Source organism: Haliotis rufescens, unplaced genomic scaffold (assembly GCF_023055435.1).
Source record: "Haliotis rufescens isolate VD_foot unplaced genomic scaffold, xgHalRufe1.0.p SCAF_6, whole genome shotgun sequence".
Taxonomy (NCBI): Eukaryota; Metazoa; Mollusca; class Gastropoda; order Lepetellida; family Haliotidae; genus Haliotis; species Haliotis rufescens.
In genome coordinates this window covers 27,672,407-27,693,405 of record NW_025964334.1, presented here as the reverse complement: position 1 = coordinate 27,693,405, position 20,999 = coordinate 27,672,407, and the positions used below count along the sequence as shown (strand labels likewise).

At 45.0% G+C, this 20,999-nt stretch overlaps 1 protein-coding gene across 2 annotated transcripts; it reads right to left on the bottom strand.

Annotated features, from left to right (window-relative positions):
• Positions 1-599: 599 nt before the first annotated feature.
• LOC124141102 lies at positions 600-19,817 on the bottom strand. Of its 2 annotated transcripts, none has more exons than XM_048386103.1 (9): positions 19,684-19,817; positions 15,035-15,304; positions 14,345-14,577; positions 5,854-6,034; positions 5,162-5,266; positions 4,162-4,297; positions 3,838-3,962; positions 3,118-3,376; positions 600-1,129 (listed from the first exon to the last, which is right to left on the bottom strand). In XM_048386103.1, exons 1-9 carry the CDS (start codon positions 19,742-19,744, stop codon positions 871-873), a joined length of 1,629 nt encoding a protein of 542 aa, XP_048242060.1. In that variant the 5' UTR covers positions 19,745-19,817; the 3' UTR covers positions 600-870. The 2 variants fall into 2 exon arrangements, with proteins under 2 accessions (XP_048242060.1, XP_048242061.1); XM_048386104.1 differs by having other exon boundaries at positions 15,035-15,191; positions 19,684-19,766.
• Between the last annotated feature and the right edge of the window lie 1,182 nt (positions 19,818-20,999).

Sequence of the window (20,999 nt, the reverse complement as noted above, 5' to 3'; positions counted from 1 at the left end):
GCGTGACGAGCGAATGATTTAATCATTGTTAGATATTCATCCATCATATAAGATTAATTGTTGAAAAGAAGAATAACTCGGGTAAGCGTCAAACAGAGACGTAATATAGATTCTGTATATGTTCTCTGGTTTAAGCAATCGAATGAGTTGTCATTCCGGAAGTTATCAGCAAGTCGAGGTGTCAAATGCGACTCTATCCGGTTTCTGAATCTTGTGCGCAGCGCTCTACACTCTGTCATCCTTGGTGATCGGTTGAATGACCCATGGTACCCGGATGTACACTGCGCGTTCTACCACAGCGCAACATGCCCCAAGGAAACAGGCCGACATGCATCATTATTTATTCCCGGTTAAAACAGTCAAACATACAATGTAAAAACTCTGTCATCCTTGGTAAACAGAAAAAAATGACACTTCCGGAAACATTTGAAAACAAGAAATTCACCCTCATCAAAGCGAGCACTGTAACCATAGGATTACATAACAGCGAAACGTTGTCTTTAGCCTGGCGGAGTGCTACGGTCGATTTGACAATATGTCCAGGCACGCTATATAGGCTTGTGATAACGTGATCATATGGATTCTGATTAACACAAAGCATCTTGTCAGTTGTTATTCGAAATGTGAAAGGGAGACTAGGATCAGGCCAATCGGAAGTCATATCAAGTTTGATACAAATCATTTCCAACCAAGGGCTAACTCAAACGTATGGTGAATTGCCATCTAGTAGGTACTAAGTACACAGAGACAAGGTGTCATGTTTTTATTCCGCACGAATTTCAACGTTTAGAAATAGGCAAGGGAGCCTGGTCCCTCCTTTAAATGCAAGCAGTCTTGTTAGTTAAAAGACGAATATAAAATCGCAGAATTTCAAAAAGCCTTTTGACAGACAACAGCCAGCAACGCCATGGCATAGATGGCGACCATGGAGGATGTCAGAGGAAGCCCAGTTCCTGTTGGGCACGGATTTCTGTAACCATCCATGGCTTCACATGCTTCTTTCTCGGATCTCATCCCGTTCTTCACTTCCTGGTATTTGCTGTAGTGGTCGGGTTCCACGTCCATCTGGCGGAGTCCACTCAGAACGAGTCTGTTGTCCGTGACATATTTATTCACATGGAACTTGCACCTAAACAGAAGAGGGTTTACTAGTGTGTTTGGAATTTTCACAACAATGCTTCTGGGTCGTAAATTCATCAACAGAAAGGCAGGTATTGAAGTTCTACATATGGAAAGAGAGCGGATATATGAGTGAGTGAGTATGGTTTTGCGCCGCTTTTAGCTATATTCAGGCAATTTCACGGCCGGGGACACCGGAAATGGGCTTCACACATTGTACCCACGTCGGGAATCGAACCCGGGTCTTCGGCGTGACGAGCGAAGGCTTTAACCACTAGGCTACCGACAGCCCCGAGTGGAGATATGAAACAGAGCGGGGATATAAAACAGAGTGGACATCTGCAACAGAGCGGAGATATGAAACAGAGTGGAGATATGAAACAGAGCGGGGATATGAAACAAAGTGGAGATATGAAACAGATCGAGGATATGAAATAGTGGAGATATGAAACAGATCGGGGATATGAAACAGTGGAGATATGAAACACTGGATATATGAAACAGCGGGGATATGAAACAAAGTGGAGATATGAAACAGATCGGGGATATAAACAGAGCGGGGATATGAAACAGTGGAGATATGAAACAGAGTGGAAATATGAAACAGAGCAGAGATATGAAATGGAACGGAGATATGAAACAGATATGTGTTTGGAATTTTACAACAAAGCTTCTGGGTCGTAAATTCATCAACAGAAAGGCAGGTATTGAAGTTCTACATAAGGAAACAGAGCGGATATATCAAACAGAGTTGGCATATGAAACAAAGTGGAGATATAAATGAGATCGGGGATATAAAACAAAGCGGAGATATCAAACAGATCGGGGATATGAAACAGAGTAGAGATATGAAACAGATCGGGGATATGAAACAAAGCGGAGATATGAAACAGATCGGGGATATGAAACAGAGAGGATACATGAAACAGATCGGGGATATGAAACAAAGCGGAGATATGAAACAGATCGGGGATATGAAACAAAGTGGAGATATGAAACAGATCGGGGTTATGAAACAGAGTGGACATATGAAACAAATTGGAGATATGAAACAGAACGGGGATATCTAACAAAGTGGAAATATGAAACAGATCGGGGATATGAAACAGAGCGGGGATATGAAACAGAGTGGAGATATTTAACAAAGTAGAGATATGAAACAGAGTGGATATATGAAACAGAACGGGGATATGAAACAGTAGAGATATGAAAATTAGTTGAGATTATGTAGCCTGAATAGACTACAGCGCTCACTTACTGTAGACACACTGTATTTATCAAATTCATTATGTAAGGGGGGTAATCGGATAGTAGTCAAAACATGATGCAAGATGACTGACTGACTGAGTATGGTTTTACGCCGCTGTTAGCAATATCCCAGCAATATCACGGCGGGGGACACCAGAAATGGGCTTCACACATTTTATCCATGTCGGGAATCGAACCCGGGTCTTCGGCGTGACGAGCGAACGCTTTAACCACTAGGCTACCCGACCGCCCCGATGCAAGATGAAAATCAGGGAAAGAATTGTAGCCATTATTGTTCATTTTTTCTTTTAAACATCCCTCTGTTGGTGAATATTTTGTAAAAATTATTTTATTGCAAATTTAATTTGTTTGAGATTTTAATATTGACATGATAATTTGTTGCCGCCGTATTGACGTCAGGTGAAGTTTTCTTGTAGGGTATTATATTCATCATGTACATGGTATTATAATGAAATGGAGACAGCTACTGTCTAGGTGTCTAACATGTCAATATGTCCGATATTTACCGGGTACGTAATTTCGTAAATATAGAATTGAATTCAAGGCTATGAACGAAAAAAATACGATCTTAAGATGAATATTAATTAATTCCTTGTAATCGAACATTACGTTCTTCATACGTTCTTCATAAAAAGGCAAACACAACTATCTCGACAATTTAAAAAAGAACGCCAAATCGGCGTTATTTTAGCCAAATAGCGACGAAATCTCCACAGTAGCGTCTCGTACCTAGTGTTCCGAGGGCATCCAGAACCGAGCAGGCCTGTGATGTTCTTCACTTGGTCGTTTCTGTTCGCTTGCTTGTACAGAAGGGCCAGATACATCCCCTTTGTTGCACTTGGCATCGGGGGCATGTATTCGACGACGACGTCACCGGAAGCGACGTCATCGGCGTTGATGTTGACAACGAGCCAATGTACGTCAGTGTTGGGGGTTGATGTATTCAACTCCTTTGTCGGGTTGACCAGCATCAAGGTGAAGAACTGACCTGTTGGGCGAGAATAGCAAATATGAAATAACTCCAGCTACATGACGGCGGTCTGTAAATAACCGAATGTGGCCAGTGATTGAAATTATGAGCAACGATCCACGCTCTCTCGGTTTGTTGACCACCCAATCCATTAAGTCGACTATTACGAACAGCAAAGGTTGGTGAGGGCCTCTTCGAACCCGGAATCCTAAATGGTGTGTTGTCTTAGAAACGTTGGATTTAAATTACCTTACTTAAATTACTTTAAGTACGAGAATCTGAACTTTACTAAGAATGTGTTATTCCAAACATAACATTTGTTACATCTGACCACTTTCTAAAATGACATTGTGTGTTTATACCTTACACTCTTTTATGAACGAAACTGAAGTATATAATCCACGTGGGATCTAGCAATAGCTGAGTGTCATTGCACCCATACACATGTTGGTTGAGAAGCCAGACAGGACATTTACTACCTTGCAGCGTAGTACTGGCCGGGGCGAAGAGGTTTCTTGCCACAAGGTGAACCATGGGCTTTGCTCTCACTTTGGCGGCCATGATCTCCCCCGTGGACTTATAATCGACATGAACGTTGGCGGCGCTGAATGAGACAATATTTATCAGTGATTTAGAAGATGATGATGACATACAACAACAACAACAACAACAACAATAATAATAATAATAATAATAATAATAATAATAATAATAAATACTTAATTTATCAATAATTTATGTCAAGGAAAACAAAAGAAACGGATTGTTACAAGTTTGTATAGTTAACTGTAAATCAATCTCACCCAGTCTTCATTTCAGAACAGCAGAAGGGGAAGGACATGTCCGGGGTCATAAAGTGCAGGTCAATAGAGATCCCGGCCTCAGCAGACGACAGGTTGAAGGTCAGACCGCCATGGCTGTCCACGTGGTCTTGGAGTCCTGGAAGAAGAAGAAAATATTTCAGAACGGAATTCTTCCTACGCTTGTTATGATATGAGGCGTGTTCAGTACCTTTCTGTAAAGGCGTGAGTGTGTGAGCTGGTTTTTACCATTCTTTTAGTGTTCCAACCATAGCCATCGTGGAATCTAAGAATGAGCTGCACTCAAGGTGTCACATATTATGACCTGTCAACTAGAAACATAATCAGGACGTTTCTGGGATTCTAACCCACGAGCATAGGTTTCTGGCAGCCATCGAGTCGCGGCACCTTAGACGACCGGCCCACCAATGCCCCTTGGGTCACAAAACCATGCATAAACCGCCGGGTAACAGAAATTATACACTTGAAAATTGGATTTGACCAACAAATTATAAACATTATCAAAACGTTTTCTGCTACCCTGGGCGGAAGCCCATTTATGTAACAGGTGCGTCTTTCTAAAAACAATAAAAGAAAAAAAAAAAAAAAAAAACATTATCAAAACGTTACCAGACTGACAAAGTTGCCCAGACACTGCAATGGTACCCGTATCAATTACTTCACCATCGAATAACCAATTCTGGTCTGTTTCACGTTTTGCCACTATCAAATATGGGTGTATACCTCCTCCCCTGCCATGAGATCGGTGCATGGGTAAATTGTAAATAATAAAGCTTGCAAATGTCAACTTTCAACTTTCATTCCAACCGCGTTAGAGAAAACCGAGGTGTCAAAACAACAGAGATATCCCCTAATTAAACTAGTGGTTAGAGTGAGTGAGTGAGTATGGTTTTACGCCGCTTTTAGCAATATTCCAGCAATATCCCGGCGGGGGACACACTAGTGGTTAGAGGTTTGCCGGCATGTGATGTAGATGGCTCACGTTTTTGGTGGTAGTAGGGACACCTGTTTGTAACACGCCTGTCTCTCATCGTCACAGCGGAGTAGTCGTCGCCATAGGAGCGCACGATGTCGAAGCTGACGGGACCTGAAAAGTAACATGAAGCTGATAAAAATAGGGGGGTTAAAGAGTTGGCAATGAAACAGACAGGGACGCAGTGGGGTGGGGGTTGGGGGTGGGGGTTGGTGGTTGCAGGGAAGCATTATTGGAGGGGGCGTGGTAGGCGGGGGGTTGCAGGGAAGCATTATTGGATTAGGGCGTGCTTGGTGTGGGGGTTGCAGGGAAGCATTTTTGATTATTGGAGGGGGGGTGGTGGTGGGGTGGTGGTGCAGGTCAGCATTATTGGAGGGGGCGTGGTGGGTGGGTGGGTGCAGGTAAGCATGAGAAGAGGATAAGGGCAGGGTATATGGTCTCTGGTTAGTGTAAGGAAAGCAATCATCCACACACGTGAATACGTTAAACAAATTGAGGGGATCTATACAATATGGATCTTCGCGGCCTTTGAGAAAGTCCTAGTTACACATTATATATCTTCTTTTATAGAGTCACTGTCTACAGTTTAGTTGATTGATTTAAACCATTTTGAAAAAAACACCTCATGTCCACGCTGTCATTTGGACTGTTTGTAGAAGACACATGTGAGTAGTGCAACGGTATTCAAACATTGAGTTTACCTTGAAGACCATATGTCTGTATGAACTCGTGCATAAACAGGGGATTCATAAACGAATTGGTTTCGTTGATGTATTGTTTCACTTCTTCGACTTGGATGTCCTTTGTTTGCTTGAAGACCACCCAGACATAGATGTTTGGCCGATTCAGGGTGTTCAGGGGACCGCTGTGGGGTTTGACAGCCTGGTTCAACAGAGATGACGATGGAGCAATTAAAGCATTTATTTACAGCATATGTAATATTAGAGTCTTCGAACAATACTCAGATCAATGCCATCGTCTGCTTCCATTCTCATACCAAAACCAGCATCTTCACAATGCTAACACAACGGCCAACGATTTTCCCCATGCTCACATCATGGACAACAGCTTTACCCGTGCTCACAACCCGACCAACGACTTTATCCATGCTCACACCACGATCAGCGACTTTATCCATGCTCAAACCACGATCAGCGACTTTACCCATGCTTACACACCACGATCAGCGACTTTACCCATGGTCACACCACGGACAACGACTCTACCCATTCTCACACCATGGACAACGACTTTACCCATGCTCACACCACGACCAACAAGTTTACCCATGCTCACACCATGGACAACGACTTTATCCATGCTCAAACCACGATCAGCGACTTTACCCATGCTTACACACCACATTCAGCGACTTTACCATTGGTCACACCACGGACAACGACTTTACCCATGCTCACACCACGACCAACAAGTTTACCCATGCTCACACCATGGACAACAGCTTTACCCATGCTCACACCACATTCAGCGACTTTACCCATGCTCACACCACGATCAGCGACTTTACCCATGCTTACACACCACATTCAGCGACTTTACCATTGGTCACACCACGGACAACGACTTTACCCATGCTCACACCACGACCAACAAGTTTACCCATGCTCACACCACGACCAACGACTTTACCCATGCTCACATCATGGACAACAGCTTTACCCGTGCTCACACCACGACCAACAAGTTTACCCATGCTCACACCATGGACAACGACTTTACCCATGCTCACACCACGACCAACAAGTTTACCCATGCTCACACCATGGACAACGACTTTACCCATGCTCTCACCACGATCAGCGACTTAATCCATGCTCTCACCACGACCAACAAGTTTATCCATGCTCTCACCACGACCAACGACTTTACCCATGCTCTCACCACGACCAACAAGTTTACCCATGCTCACACCACGACCAACAAGTTTACCCATGCTCTCCCCATGGACAACGACTTTACCCATGCTCTCACCACGGCTAACAAGTTTACCCATGCTCACACCACGACCAACAAGTTTACCCATGCTCTCCCCATGGACAACGACTTTACCCATGCTCACACCACGACCAACAAGTTTACCCATGCTCACACCACGACCAACAAGTTAACCCATGCTCACACCACGACCAACGACTTTACCCATGCTCACACCACGACCAACGACTTTACCCATGCTCTCACCACGACCAACAAGTTTACCCATGCTCACACCATGGACAACGACTTTACCCATGCTCACACCACGACCAACAAGTTTACCCATGCTCACACCACGACCAACGACTCTACCCATGCTCACACCACGACCAACGACTTTACCCATGCTCTCACCACGACCAACAAGTTTACCCATGCTCACACCATGGACAACGACTTTACCCATGCTCTCACCACGACCAACAAGTTTACCCATGCTCACACCATGGACAACGACTTTACCCATGCTCACATCATGGACAACAGCTTTACCCATGCTCACACCACGACCAACGACTTTATCCATGCTCACACCACGATCAACGACTTTATCCATGCTCAAACCACGATCAGCGACTTTACCCATGCTTACACACCACATTCAGCGACTTTACCATTGGTCACACCACGGACAACGACTTTACCCATGCTCACACCACGACCAACAAGTTTACCCATGCTCACACCACGATCAACGACTTTATCCATACTCAAACCACGATCAGCGACTTTACCCATGCTTACACACCACATTCAGCGACTTTACCATTGGTCACACCACGGACAACGACTTTACCCATGCTCACACCACGACCAACAAGTTTACCCATGCTCACACCATGGACAACGACTTTACCCATGCTCACATCATGGACAACAGCTTTACCCGTGCTCACACCACGACCAACAAGTTTACCCATGCTCACACCACGACCAACGACTCTACCCATGCTCACACCACGACCAACAAGTTTACCCATGCTCACACCATGGACAACGACTTTACCCATGCTCACATCATGGACAACGACTTTACCCATGCTCACATCATGGACAACAGCTTTACCCGTGCTCACAACCCGACCAACGACTTTATCCATGCTCACACCACGACCAACGACTTTACCCATGCTCTCACCACGACCAACAAGTTTACCCATGCTCACACCATGGACAACGACTTTACCCATGCTCTCACCACGACCAACAAGTTTACCCATGCTCACACCATGGACAACGACTTTACCCATGCTCACATCATGGACAACAGCTTTACCCGTGCTCACAACCCGACCAACGACTTTATCCATGCTCACACCACGACCAACGACTTTACCCATGCTCTCACCACGACCAACAAGTTTACCCATGCTCACACCATGGACAACGACTTTACCCATGCTCACACCACGACCAACAAGTTTACCCATGCTCACACCATGGACAACGACTTTACCCATGCTCTCACCACGACCAACAAGTTTACCCATGCTCACACCATGGACAACGACTTTACCCATGCTCACACCACGACCAACAAGTTTACCCATGCTCACACCATGGACAACGACTTTACCCATGCTCTCACCACGACCAACAAGTTTACCCATGCTCACACCACGACCAACGACTTTACCCATGCTCACACCACGACCAACAAGTTTACCCATGCTCACACCATGGACAACGACTTTACCCATGCTCACATCATGGACAACAGCTTTACCCATGCTCACACCACGACCAACGACTTTACCCATGCTCACACCACGACCAACAAGTTTACCCATGCTCACACCATGGACAACGACTTTACCCATGCTCACATCATGGACAACAGCTTTACCCGTGCTCACAACCCGACCAACGACTTAATCCATGCTCACACCACGACCAACGACTTTACCCATGCTCTCACCACGACCAACAAGTTTACCCATGCTCACACCATGGACAACGACTTTACCCATGCTCACACCACGACCAACAAGTTTACCCATGCTCACACCACGACCAACGACTCTACCCATGCTCACACCACGACCAACGACTTTACCCATGCTCTCACCACGACCAACAAGTTTACCCATGCTCACACCATGGACAACGACTTTACCCATGCTCACACCACGACCAACAAGTTTACCCATGCTCACACCACGACCAACGACTTTACCCATGCTCTCACCACGACCAACAAGTTTACCCATGCTCACACCATGGACAACGACTTTACCCATGCTCACACCACGACCAACAAGTTTACCCATGCTCACACCACGACCAACGACTTTACCCATGCTCTCACCACGACCAACAAGTTTACCCATGCTCACACCACGACCAACGACTTTACCCATGCTCACACCACGACCAACGACTTTACCCATGCTCACACCACGACCAACGACTTTACCCATGCTCTCACCACGACCAACAAGTTTACCCATGCTCACACCATGGACAACGACTTTACCCATGCTCACACCACGACCAACAAGTTTACCCATGCTCACACCACGACCAACGACTTTACCCATGCTCTCACCACGACCAACAAGTTTACCCATGCTCACACCATGGACAACGACTTTACCCATGCTCACACCACGACCAACAAGTTTACCCATGCTCACACCACGACCAACGACTTTACCCATGCTCTCACCACGACCAACAAGTTTACCCATGCTCACACCATGGACAACGACTTTACCCATGCTCTTACCACGACCAACAAGTTTACCCATGCTCACACCACGACCAACGACTTTACCCATGCTCTCACCACGACCAACAAGTTTACCCATGCTCACACCATGGACAACGACTTTACCCATGCTCTCACCACGACCAACAAGTTTACCCATGCTCACACCACGACCAACGACTTTACCCATGCTCTCACCACGACCAACAAGTTTACCCATGCTCACACCATGGACAACGACTTTATCCATGCTCACACAACGATCAGCGAATGAATCCATGCTCACACACCACGATCAGCGACATTACCCATGCTCACACCATGGACAACGACTCTACCCATGCCCACACCATGGACAACGACTTTACCCATGCTCACACCACGACCAACAAGTTTTCCGATGCTCACACCACGACCAACGACTTTACCCATGCTCTCACCACGACCAACAAGTTTACCCATGCTCACACCATGGACAACGACTTTACCCATGCTCACACCACGACCAACAAGTTTACCCATGCTCATACCACGACCAACGACTTTACCCATGCTCTCACCACGACCAACAAGTTTACCCATGCTCACACCATGGACAACGACTTTACCCATGCTCACACCACGACCAACAAGTTTACCCATGCTCACACCACGACCAACGACTTTACCCATGCTCACACCACGACCAACGACTTTACCCATGCTCTCACCACGACCAACAAGTTTACCCATGCTCACACCATGGACAACGACTTTACCCATGCTCACACCACGACCAACAAGTTTACCCATGCTCACACCACGACCAACGACTTTACCCATGCTCTCACCACGACCAACAAGTTTACCCATGCTCACACCATGGACAACGACTTTACCCATGCTCACACCACGACCAACAAGTTTACCCATGGTCACACCACGACCAACGACTTTACCCATGCTCTCACCACGACCAACAAGTTTACCCATGCTCACACCATGGACAACGACTTTACCCATGCTCTTACCACGACCAACAAGTTTACCCATGGTCACACCACGACCAACGACTTTACCCATGCTCTCACCACGACCAACAAGTTTACCCATGCTCACACCATGGACAACGACTTTACCCATGCTCTCACCACGACCAACAAGTTTACCCATGCTCACACCACGACCAACGACTTTACCCATGCTCTCACCACGACCAACAAGTTTACCCATGCTCACACCATGGACAACGACTTTATCCATGCTCACACAACGATCAGCGAATGAATCCATGCTCACACACCACGATCAGCGACATTACCCATGCTCACACCATGGACAACGACTCTACCCATGCTCACACCATGGACAACGACTTTACCCATGCTCACACACCACGACCAACAAGTTTACCCATGCTCACACCATGGACAACGACTTTACCCATGCTCACACCATGGATAACAGCTTTACCCATGCTCACACCACGATCAGCGACTTAATCCATGCTCACACCACGGGCAACGACTTAATCCATGCTCACACCACGGGCAACGACTTAATCCATGCTCACACCAGGGGCAACGACTTTACCCATGCTCACACCACGATCAGCGACTTAATCCATGCTCACACACCACGATCAGCGACATTACCCATGGTCACACCACGGGCAACGACTTAATCCATGCTCACACCATGGACAACGACTTTACCCATACTCACACCATGGAAACGACTTTACCCATGCTCACACCACGACCAACTACTTTAACCATGCTCACATAACGACCAGCGACTTTACCAATGCTCACAGCACGGACAAAGATTTTACCCATATTCACACCATGGACAGCGACTTTACCCATGCTCACCCCACGGAAAACAACATTACCCATGCTCACATCAGAGACAACGACTTTACCAATACTCACACCACGGACAACGACTTTCCCCATGCTCACGCCATGCACAACGACTTTACCCATGCTCACGCCATGGACAACGGCTCCCCCCATACTCAAGCCATGGACAACGACTTTCCCCATGCTCACGCCAGAGACAACGACTTTCCCCATGCTTACGCCAGAGACAACGACTTTACCCATGCCCACACCAGAGACAACGACTTTACCCATGCTCACACCACGGACAACGACTTTCCCCATGCTCACACCACGACCAACTACTTTACCTATGCTCACGCCATGGACAACGACTTTACCCATGCTCACACCACGGACAACGACTTTACCCATGCTCTCACCACGACCAACAAGTTTACCCATGCTCACACCATGGACAACGACTTTACCCATGCTCACACCACGACCAACAAGTTTACCCATGCTCACACCATGGACAACGACTTTACCCATGCTCACACCACGACCAACAAGTTTACCCATGCTCACACCACGACCAACGACTTTACCCATGCTCACACCACGACCAACGACTTTACCCATGCTCTCACCACGACCAACAAGTTTACCCATGCTCACACCATGGACAACGACTTTACCCATGCTCACACCACGACCAACAACTTTACCCATGCTCACACCACGACCAACGACTTTACCCATGATCTCACCACGACCAACAAGTTTACCCATGCTCACACCATGGACAACGACTTTACCCATGCTCACACCACGACCAACAAGTTTACCCATGCTCACACCACGACCAACGACTTTACCCATGCTCTCACCACGACCAACAAGTTTACCCATGCTCACACCATGGACAACGACTTTACCCATGCTCTTACCACGACCAACAAGTTTACCCATGCTCACACCACGACCAACGACTTTACCCATGCTCTCACCACGACCAACAAGTTTACCCATGCTCACACCATGGACAACCTCTTTACCCATGCTCTCACCACGACCAACAAGTTTACCCATGCTCACACCACGACCAACGACTTTACCCATGCTCTCACCACGACCAACAAGTTTACCCATGCTCACACCATGGACAACGACTTTATCCATGCTCACACAACGATCAGCGAATGAATCCATGCTCACACACCACGATCAGCGACATTACCCATGCTCACACCATGGACAACGACTCTACCCATGCTCACACAACGATCAGCGAATGAATCCATGCTCACACACCACGATCAGCGACATTACCCATGCTCACACCATGGACAACGACTCTACCAATGCTCACACCATGGACAACGACTTTACCCATGCTCACACACCACGACCAACAAGTTTACCCATGCTCACACCATGGACAACGACTTTACCCATGCTCACACCATGGATAACAGCTTTACCCATGCTCACACCACGATCAGCGACTTAATCCATGCTCACACCACGGGCAACGACTTAATCCATGCTCACACCAGGGGCAACGACTTTACCCATGCTCACACCACGATCAGCGACTTAATCCATGCTCACACACCACGATCAGCGACATTACCCATGGTCACACCACGGGCAACGACTTAATCCATGCTCACACCATGGACAACGACTTTACCCATACTCACACCATGGAAACGACTTTACCCATGCTCACACCACGACCAACTACTTTAACCATGCTCACATAACGACCAGCGACTTTACCAATGCTCACAGCACGGACAAAGATTTTACCCATGCTCACACCATGGACAGCGACTTTACCCATGCTCACCCCACGGAAAACAACATTACCCATGCTCACATCAGAGACAACGACTTTACCAATACTCACACCGCGGACAACGACTTTCCCCATGCTCACGCCATGCACAACGACTTTACCCATGCTCACGCCATGGACAACGGCTCCCCCCATACTCAAGCCATGGACAACGACTTTCCCCATGCTCATGCCAGAGACAACGACTTTCCCCATGCTTACGCCAGAGACAACGACTTTACCCATGCCCACACCAGAGACAACGACTTTACCCATGCTCACACCACGGACAACGACTTTCCCCATGCTCACACCACGACCAACTACTTTACCCATGCTCACGCCATGGACAACGACTTTACCCATGCTCACACCACGGACAACGACTTTACCCATGCTCACACCACGACCAACTACTTTACCTATGCTCACGCCATGGACAACGACTTTACCCATGCTCACACCAGAGACAACGACTTTAGCCATGCTCACACCACGACCAACTACTTTACCTATGCTCACGCCATGGACAACGACTTTACCAATGCTCACACCAGAGACAACGACTTTAGCCATGCTCACGCCATGGACAACGACTTTACCCATGCCCACACCACGGACAACGACCTTATTGTTGAGTGGGTGGGTTTAGTTTAACACAGCATTGAACAGTATTTCATGTTTTTCACAGCGTGTCATGGTACTATGGCCGTTGTATATAAATCGCTCCATGAGCTTCATCAATGAGGAAGTGAGTTTGGTTTATCACCGTCGTTGAACAGTATTTCATGTATATGACGGCGTGATCAATGAACCCCAAGTACGTATCTTCCTACCTCGCCCATGGTTATGTTTCCACCGTCGGCGTTGACGTAGATGCCGTGGATAATGTAATTGCCAGTGTCGTAGTACACTACGGTGTATTTGACGCCGGCTTCCGCTGACCACGAGACGTCCGGCATGTCCCTGTACTCAACTGACGTCCTTATTTGAGGGTTGAGAGGGTCAATTTTGAAGGAAGTGGACCTGTAAGTCTGTTTAATCTCTGCCCCGCATCCTTTGTATATGCCTAGGACGACAGAAGGGTGGGTGTGATAATGTCATGTGTCGTGAACATGATTTGACGACGATTTTAGCAACATTTTGTTTGTTTGCTTGTTTGTTGTTTAACGCCACACTCAGCAATATTTCAGCTTTTTGGCGGCGGTCTGTAAATAATCGAGTTTGGACAATCGAGTGATAGATATCTTGATAATTGATCCAAGCAATTGGGATACGATGACACGCATCAACCAAGTCAGCGAGCCTGACCACTGTATCCCAACTGAACAGATCGATGTTGATTGCCATTTTGTCAATCTCTCGATGATTTACAGACCGCCGTCATAAAGCTGAAATATTGCTGAGTGCGGTGTTGAACAATGAACAATCAATCATTACTGAATTAATGAAAATATATGTTTGAAACTCTTAAGGTGTTTGAACCCAAACTGCCAAGGTGAAGGTTGCGTCAGGTGTCTACTTACGTTCCAGCGGTCGGTAGTAGGTGATGTTCATGATGGAGGTTATCGAGTCCGTCGTGACGTTACTTCCGGTGAACATTCGGCTCATAATGGAGTCACTCATGTTTGGTCGAAGATTGGTACACTTTTGGGTAAAATCTGGACCATTTGGACACATCTCCATATAATTAGTGCCAAACCAAAACAAGGTGTTATCATTCAGGGCGGCCTTGGCAGCGGTCATACATGTCTCATTGTTGAAGTTGTTCTGGCAAAGAGTCCAGTGACAGCTCACTAGAGTAAGGGTTGAGATTGAGACATTAAATAGTATTATAGGAAAACATTATTTTATTATACGACTTGATTTCAAAATGTTTTGCATTTACTTAAAAACTAGCGCGTAGCGGATTTACGCAAAGTGCACATATCGGTTTTTGTTTCATGGTTTGTTTGTTTAACGCCGCACTCAGCAGTATTCCAGCTACATGACGGCGGTTTGTAAATTATCGAGTCTGGTCCAGACAACCCAGTGAATAACAGCATGAGCATCGATCCACGCAATTGGGATACGATGGTATGCATCATCCAAGTCAGCAATCCTGGCTACCTGATCCCGTTGGTCGCCTCTTACGACAAGCATGGGCTGCTGAGGACATATTCTAACCCGGGTCTTCACCGGTGACATATGTTATATAAGTTTATAACTCCATAAATGCAAAACACATTGAAGTCAGTTCGTGTAAATAGACTGCTTACTTAATCATGAACACACTCAAAAGGTGTAGGCAATAATACGAACTAAACAAAATCGTTCAGCGCAATAAGCAACACATTCTATTATCAACCAGTCAAGAAACAGTAGTCCGTTTGTGGGCGTGGCCCAAGTGTTTTTCGGTTTATATTTCGCAAAACAAATTGGACCGTGTACCTTATATTCTATACTACGTGACAAATTCCTGACGAGGCCGCTCTCCGAGTTTTCTTTAGAGTAGAATTTTTTTAATTTTTTTTTTATATATTTTATTTCTTCTTTATTTATTAGTTACATGGACTTGTGGGTTAGCCAATCATATGCCGAGGAATCACTTGCAGTTTATTTATATACTACATGCAGCTGTGATGTGACAATCCGATCATGCATGACATAGTGTGGTTAGTATTTTATTAATCAACAAAAATACTGAAAAGGAGATGTAAAAAAATGAAAAGGTTTACGACAGATGGACGATCGGACGACGTACGAGGGGCAAGACATAACAATAAGAACTGAAGGGGTGCTCTTCCGATCCGGAATCCCTGTGGGGGGAATACGAGAAGGGGGCTTTTCATGCTGAACACATGTAAGACGGCATGGAGACAAAAGCCTCCTCACGTGATAACCTTATACAGAGGAAAAGGGGGAACCAAATACTCTATAAAGAGGGAAGGCGGAAATCCTTTATATAATGGCTATGGGGACATGGCTTGATTTGCTCTGCTCTATTCAAATATTAAACGGATTAGGGCGAGAGAGGGGTGGAGGGGGCAAGTATAGCTAAAAGGTATGCGTGGAATTTGGTTAGGAGGATAATAAATAATAAATAACAAAAATGATTTTGGTTGTGACAGATTGGCGACGAAATACAAATATCCAAACGGCTGTATTATAAAGCATGAATGACAGCACATTCTCTTTCTGTTTAACTTCAGGATGAAACACGACTCCGACGGTTTGGCTGAGAATGTAAACACGATGGGTTTGGAAAACCCCGTGGACCAGACCAAACCCGAGAGAAGTGTTGTATCCGACTTTTAAACCTAAAACCTAAAGAAAAATCCAAAACAACATTATCAACAATTTTATATTTCCAACACTTTCGACTTTGGGCTTTCAAAACATGTAAAACTGGTTTTCCCTCTTCTACAAGAAGAAGGCCTCGTAAAACCTTTAGGATTACGTCATTGAAGGTTTATAATTACAAAGGCTAGTTAGCCGTATCCCTGTCGCGCATCCCACTTCTCTTCTAGGGTATCTGATCCCATTATTCTCCATTTTCTACTCGCCATTTGTCACGTAGCATACCTCGACCATTGCTAAATACTGACATGTTTCATGCCGGACCCAATACCCCATTATATCATTTCCTTTCCAGCGCGTGAGCACGAGCGCACCTGACCGGCCTGCATTGCACCGATTTTAACGTCCTTTTATGTCAAGAGCAACGGCGTGCGACGTGTGACAGTCATGTCAGGCTCAAGGACAAGATCTGACAAAGCATCTGTATTTGCATTATGTATTCAGCAGTACTGCGTTTGTGGGCTCGACATTTTTCGCGGCTTATCAGGATGGTGATGTTGTATCAGGCGTTTGGGGTGAATTGACCAAATAGCCGTCAAGCTTTAGGGGTTCCTTTTTTACCTTTTACCTATTAGGTTTTGCCCAATAACGACGAAAAGGGAATCTTTAGAATTGACAAAAAAAGAGAGAGTCAAAGACCCCTTTAAAAGTTGATACTTCATATATACGTAAGTTCCGAATGACTGCCTGGCTATTTGCATTTATGCTTTTGTTTTAATATTTCTCAAATTATGAATTTTAAAATAAAATGGATGAAATCATCAACCAGAACCACAAGTTACTCAATAAGTTAAAAACACAAATGAATGCAGAATGGTGACACAATACATCACAAATGACAGACCAATTAGTGTCACTGTTACCTATCAGTAATCCTGCCTTCTTCTAACTTTCTTACATACTTACTTACTTTGGAGATTTAACGTGCGCTTTCCGACTGATGCGTATTTCGCACACGGGCCCGGCCAGGCCGTTTAATGTGTTTCCGAAAGGGGCGAAAGTGGTCTGTGCAACCTAAGAGGGGGCTTTAGGGGTTGCTTATATAGAATTTGGGAATTTTGAGATTTGGAATAGATGCCGATGGGGTTGGGGAGGAGAACTAAGGGAGCTGGGTATGGTGGATGTTTGTTTGTTTATGTGATTTTGATTTGGTAGATTATTGTGTTTTTAGATGCGTTTTATTAGTTCCGTTTTGATTAAGAATACGCCTAAGGCCTTGAAGTTTTCTAGTTTATTTCGTGGGCTTAGTATTGCTTCTAGAGAGAGCCTTGTTTAGATTGAGGGTGGTTTGTAATGCGGTTCGATGTATTAGGTAGAGTGTGCAGTGGATGAGTGGGTGTTCTGGGGTTTCTAGTTGTTTGCAGTGGGGGCAGTTGCCTGTGGTGTGTCTTTTAAGTTGTTTTAGGTGGTTATTTAGGTTCGTGTGTCCTGTTTGGAGTTTTGTAATTAATCTGTCAATTTTTTTAGAGGGGCGAAGGATTTTAGGTTTGGCTAGTGGTTTTCTGAGCACTTTTTTGACTTGGCTATTTGAGTTTTGATATTGATTATGCCATTTTTTGGTTATTTTTTGTTTGTTTACACTTTTAATTTCTGATTGCACACTTTCATTAAAATCCTTCTTATATAGTTTGCATTCTAACTCACAGTAATGACACTGAGTTGAGTCAATTATCGTATTTGATAATCGGTCGCAATCCCTTCCGGTCAACTTTCCGGCCAACTCAGATTAACTAGCTTCGGAGAGAAGCTGTCTATTGTTTGGTAATCGAGGGGTCATCTCAACACGGCAACTCGCAAAAATATCTCGTCGCAGTATTGTCTTTGGTGTGGTATTCGCAATATTTTAACGGCGCAGAAATAAAGCTGTTTACAGTATATAAAAAATGTTACAGTGCTGTAGCTTAAGGGGATGCAGAAGGACGGTGTATTTTCAAGCTTCCGGAAGAAAATGATTTTCTCATAAATACAATTCAACTTTTGCTGACGAGCACACCTTTGACTGAAGGTGACTGTTTAGGGCCTTAGCAAATGTTATGATTATGTTCACACCCAAGAAGAAAATGTCACTTGATTTCTCCATCTTCGTTTATCGTTATTTGTTGCGCAATAACATGGTCAAAACATGCTCTCCAAATCGCTATTTCACACATTAAGCCACGACATAGAGGAATGTGAGAATGAAAGTTTTGAAGTTTTCTTATGGGTGGGGCTCGCATTCTTGGCTTAGTGGATAGAGCGTCTGTCAAGTGAGGTCGATGGTTCGAAAAGACGATAAAAGATGGCTATGTCTGAGTGGGCTACCCATGATACACTGCGGCAAGGTATCTCAGTGGGCGAGCACGATAACCCCCCCCCACACACACACACACACACACACACATGCACGTCGTTGTATAAGTGTAATAATCTTGAACGTGATGTTGAACTCCATTTCACCTCACCTGCTTTGAGACTTCATCTAATTGTACGTGTATACTGTAGACATTTCTCGGCGCGCATAGCTGCAAGATTGTTCATGCGGCGTGAGCCATGCCTATTCACCCGTTCACTTTCTTAGGCGACCTTTTTGCCAGCTAAACCTGCAGAACATTTACTTAACAATTTGAAAAGCCTTACTGAAAAGTTCATGCCTGTGGTTAAATACGGGAACTATCTACATAAACATGACCATATTACGCTTTTGAAAAATGGTTACATGATGCGAAAAACAATCTTACGTAACCTTGAAAACAACAATGAACTAAAACCATACAATGATATTCATGTAAATATAGTATACAGTGGAATATAAAACATACAGACTATGAGCACCTAAAAGGGTGGCGTTATGGGTTACCTTGTGACAGTGAAGCTAGACAGGAGACGAGCAAGACGATGCTGGTACACGAGGACGCCATGCTTTCTGCAACTCACCTCGGGTGGTGAAATATATAGGACACCGGCTTTACTGGTCACCATACAAAGTTTTCTCAGGGCGTTATGGGGTGAAGGGGTCGTGTCAAAATTTATATAGCCAATATATGTAGATTTACATTCCTCTGTATTCATGTAATAACTTGATAACTAATGTTGAGCGTTATCGTTGCCTTGTATCGGGTGTATCTAGAAGACTCCTTTACCGGAGCCGTATGCTTTCATAGAAACAATCCTTTTAATTCGTTTTGAAAGTGGATAGCGTATCCCTTTTACTATGGCAGTGTGTATTCGGGGTTATTTATTTGCACGAGCCGTTTTTTTAAAGTTACAGATTTAAAATATATTTTCTAAAATGATCTTTCACTCATTGAACTGATGACCACTATATAACAAGTGAGTGAGATAATGTTTTTAGACCGCAGTTAGGAATATCCGAGTTATATAAGGTCCATTTTTTTATATAACAGAGTCTGGGAAAGGCAAACAAGTGGTGTATATATTAACATGAGAATAACTGACACAGTTTTACAAATATTTTATTAAGACATATTAAGGATTGGATGTAGTGAGAAATTATGAAAAAAGGGAAAATTACAAATTAACGGACCACGTTTCAGTATCTTAAACCTGCCAAGGGTTAAATTGATAACGCGCTACGGACATAACCCAGGACATGTATCTCTTGTTGTGCCGCTCAAAATGACCCCAAGGCAAACACATGTAAGGCGTTAAAACCTTTATCTGCATTTATGGCTATGTCATTCATCCATACTTGTGAAATCACACGGACCACGTATACATCCGTGGCATACTGGTTAGCTATTCTTCTTCAAAGAAAACTGTACTTGTAATCTCCTTTATCATCAATACCTCGGGCAAACTAAATGAAATCATAATTATGCCGCGATAGCGTCACTACAGTTTACCATAATACACCTTTATCGTCATATTCATCATACAATAAGTGAGTGATTTGGGTTTAACGCTGCTTTTAACAGTATTCCAATTATATCGCGGCGTGTCAGCCTAATGTGGGAGGAAAGCCCGAAGTGATGCAGGTTTCAGACGTTTACCACTTCGGCGAAACCAACGAGCATGGGTATGGTGCTGACAAACCTAGAAACATAATCGGGGCGAACCGGGATTCTAACCCACACTCATAGGTTTCTGGCGTGGGACGCAACTCTGCACAGCGAATCGCGGCGCCTTAGACGACTGGGCCACCCGTGCCCCCTT

Bases quoted from the DNA above. Each gene is read 5' to 3' on its own strand.
- LOC124141102 (XM_048386103.1), bottom strand. From the start codon at position 19,744: ATGGCGTCCTCGTGTACCAGCATCGTCTTGCTCGTCTCCTGTCTAGCT. The intron at 15,305-19,683 runs GTAACCCATAAC...CCCTTACTCTAG, and splicing joins TCTAGCTTCACTGTCACAAG to TGAGCTGTCACTGGACTCTT. The intron at 3,377-3,837 runs GTAGTAAATGTC...CTCGCCCAACAG, and splicing joins GGCCAGTACTACGCTGCAAG to GTCAGTTCTTCACCTTGATG.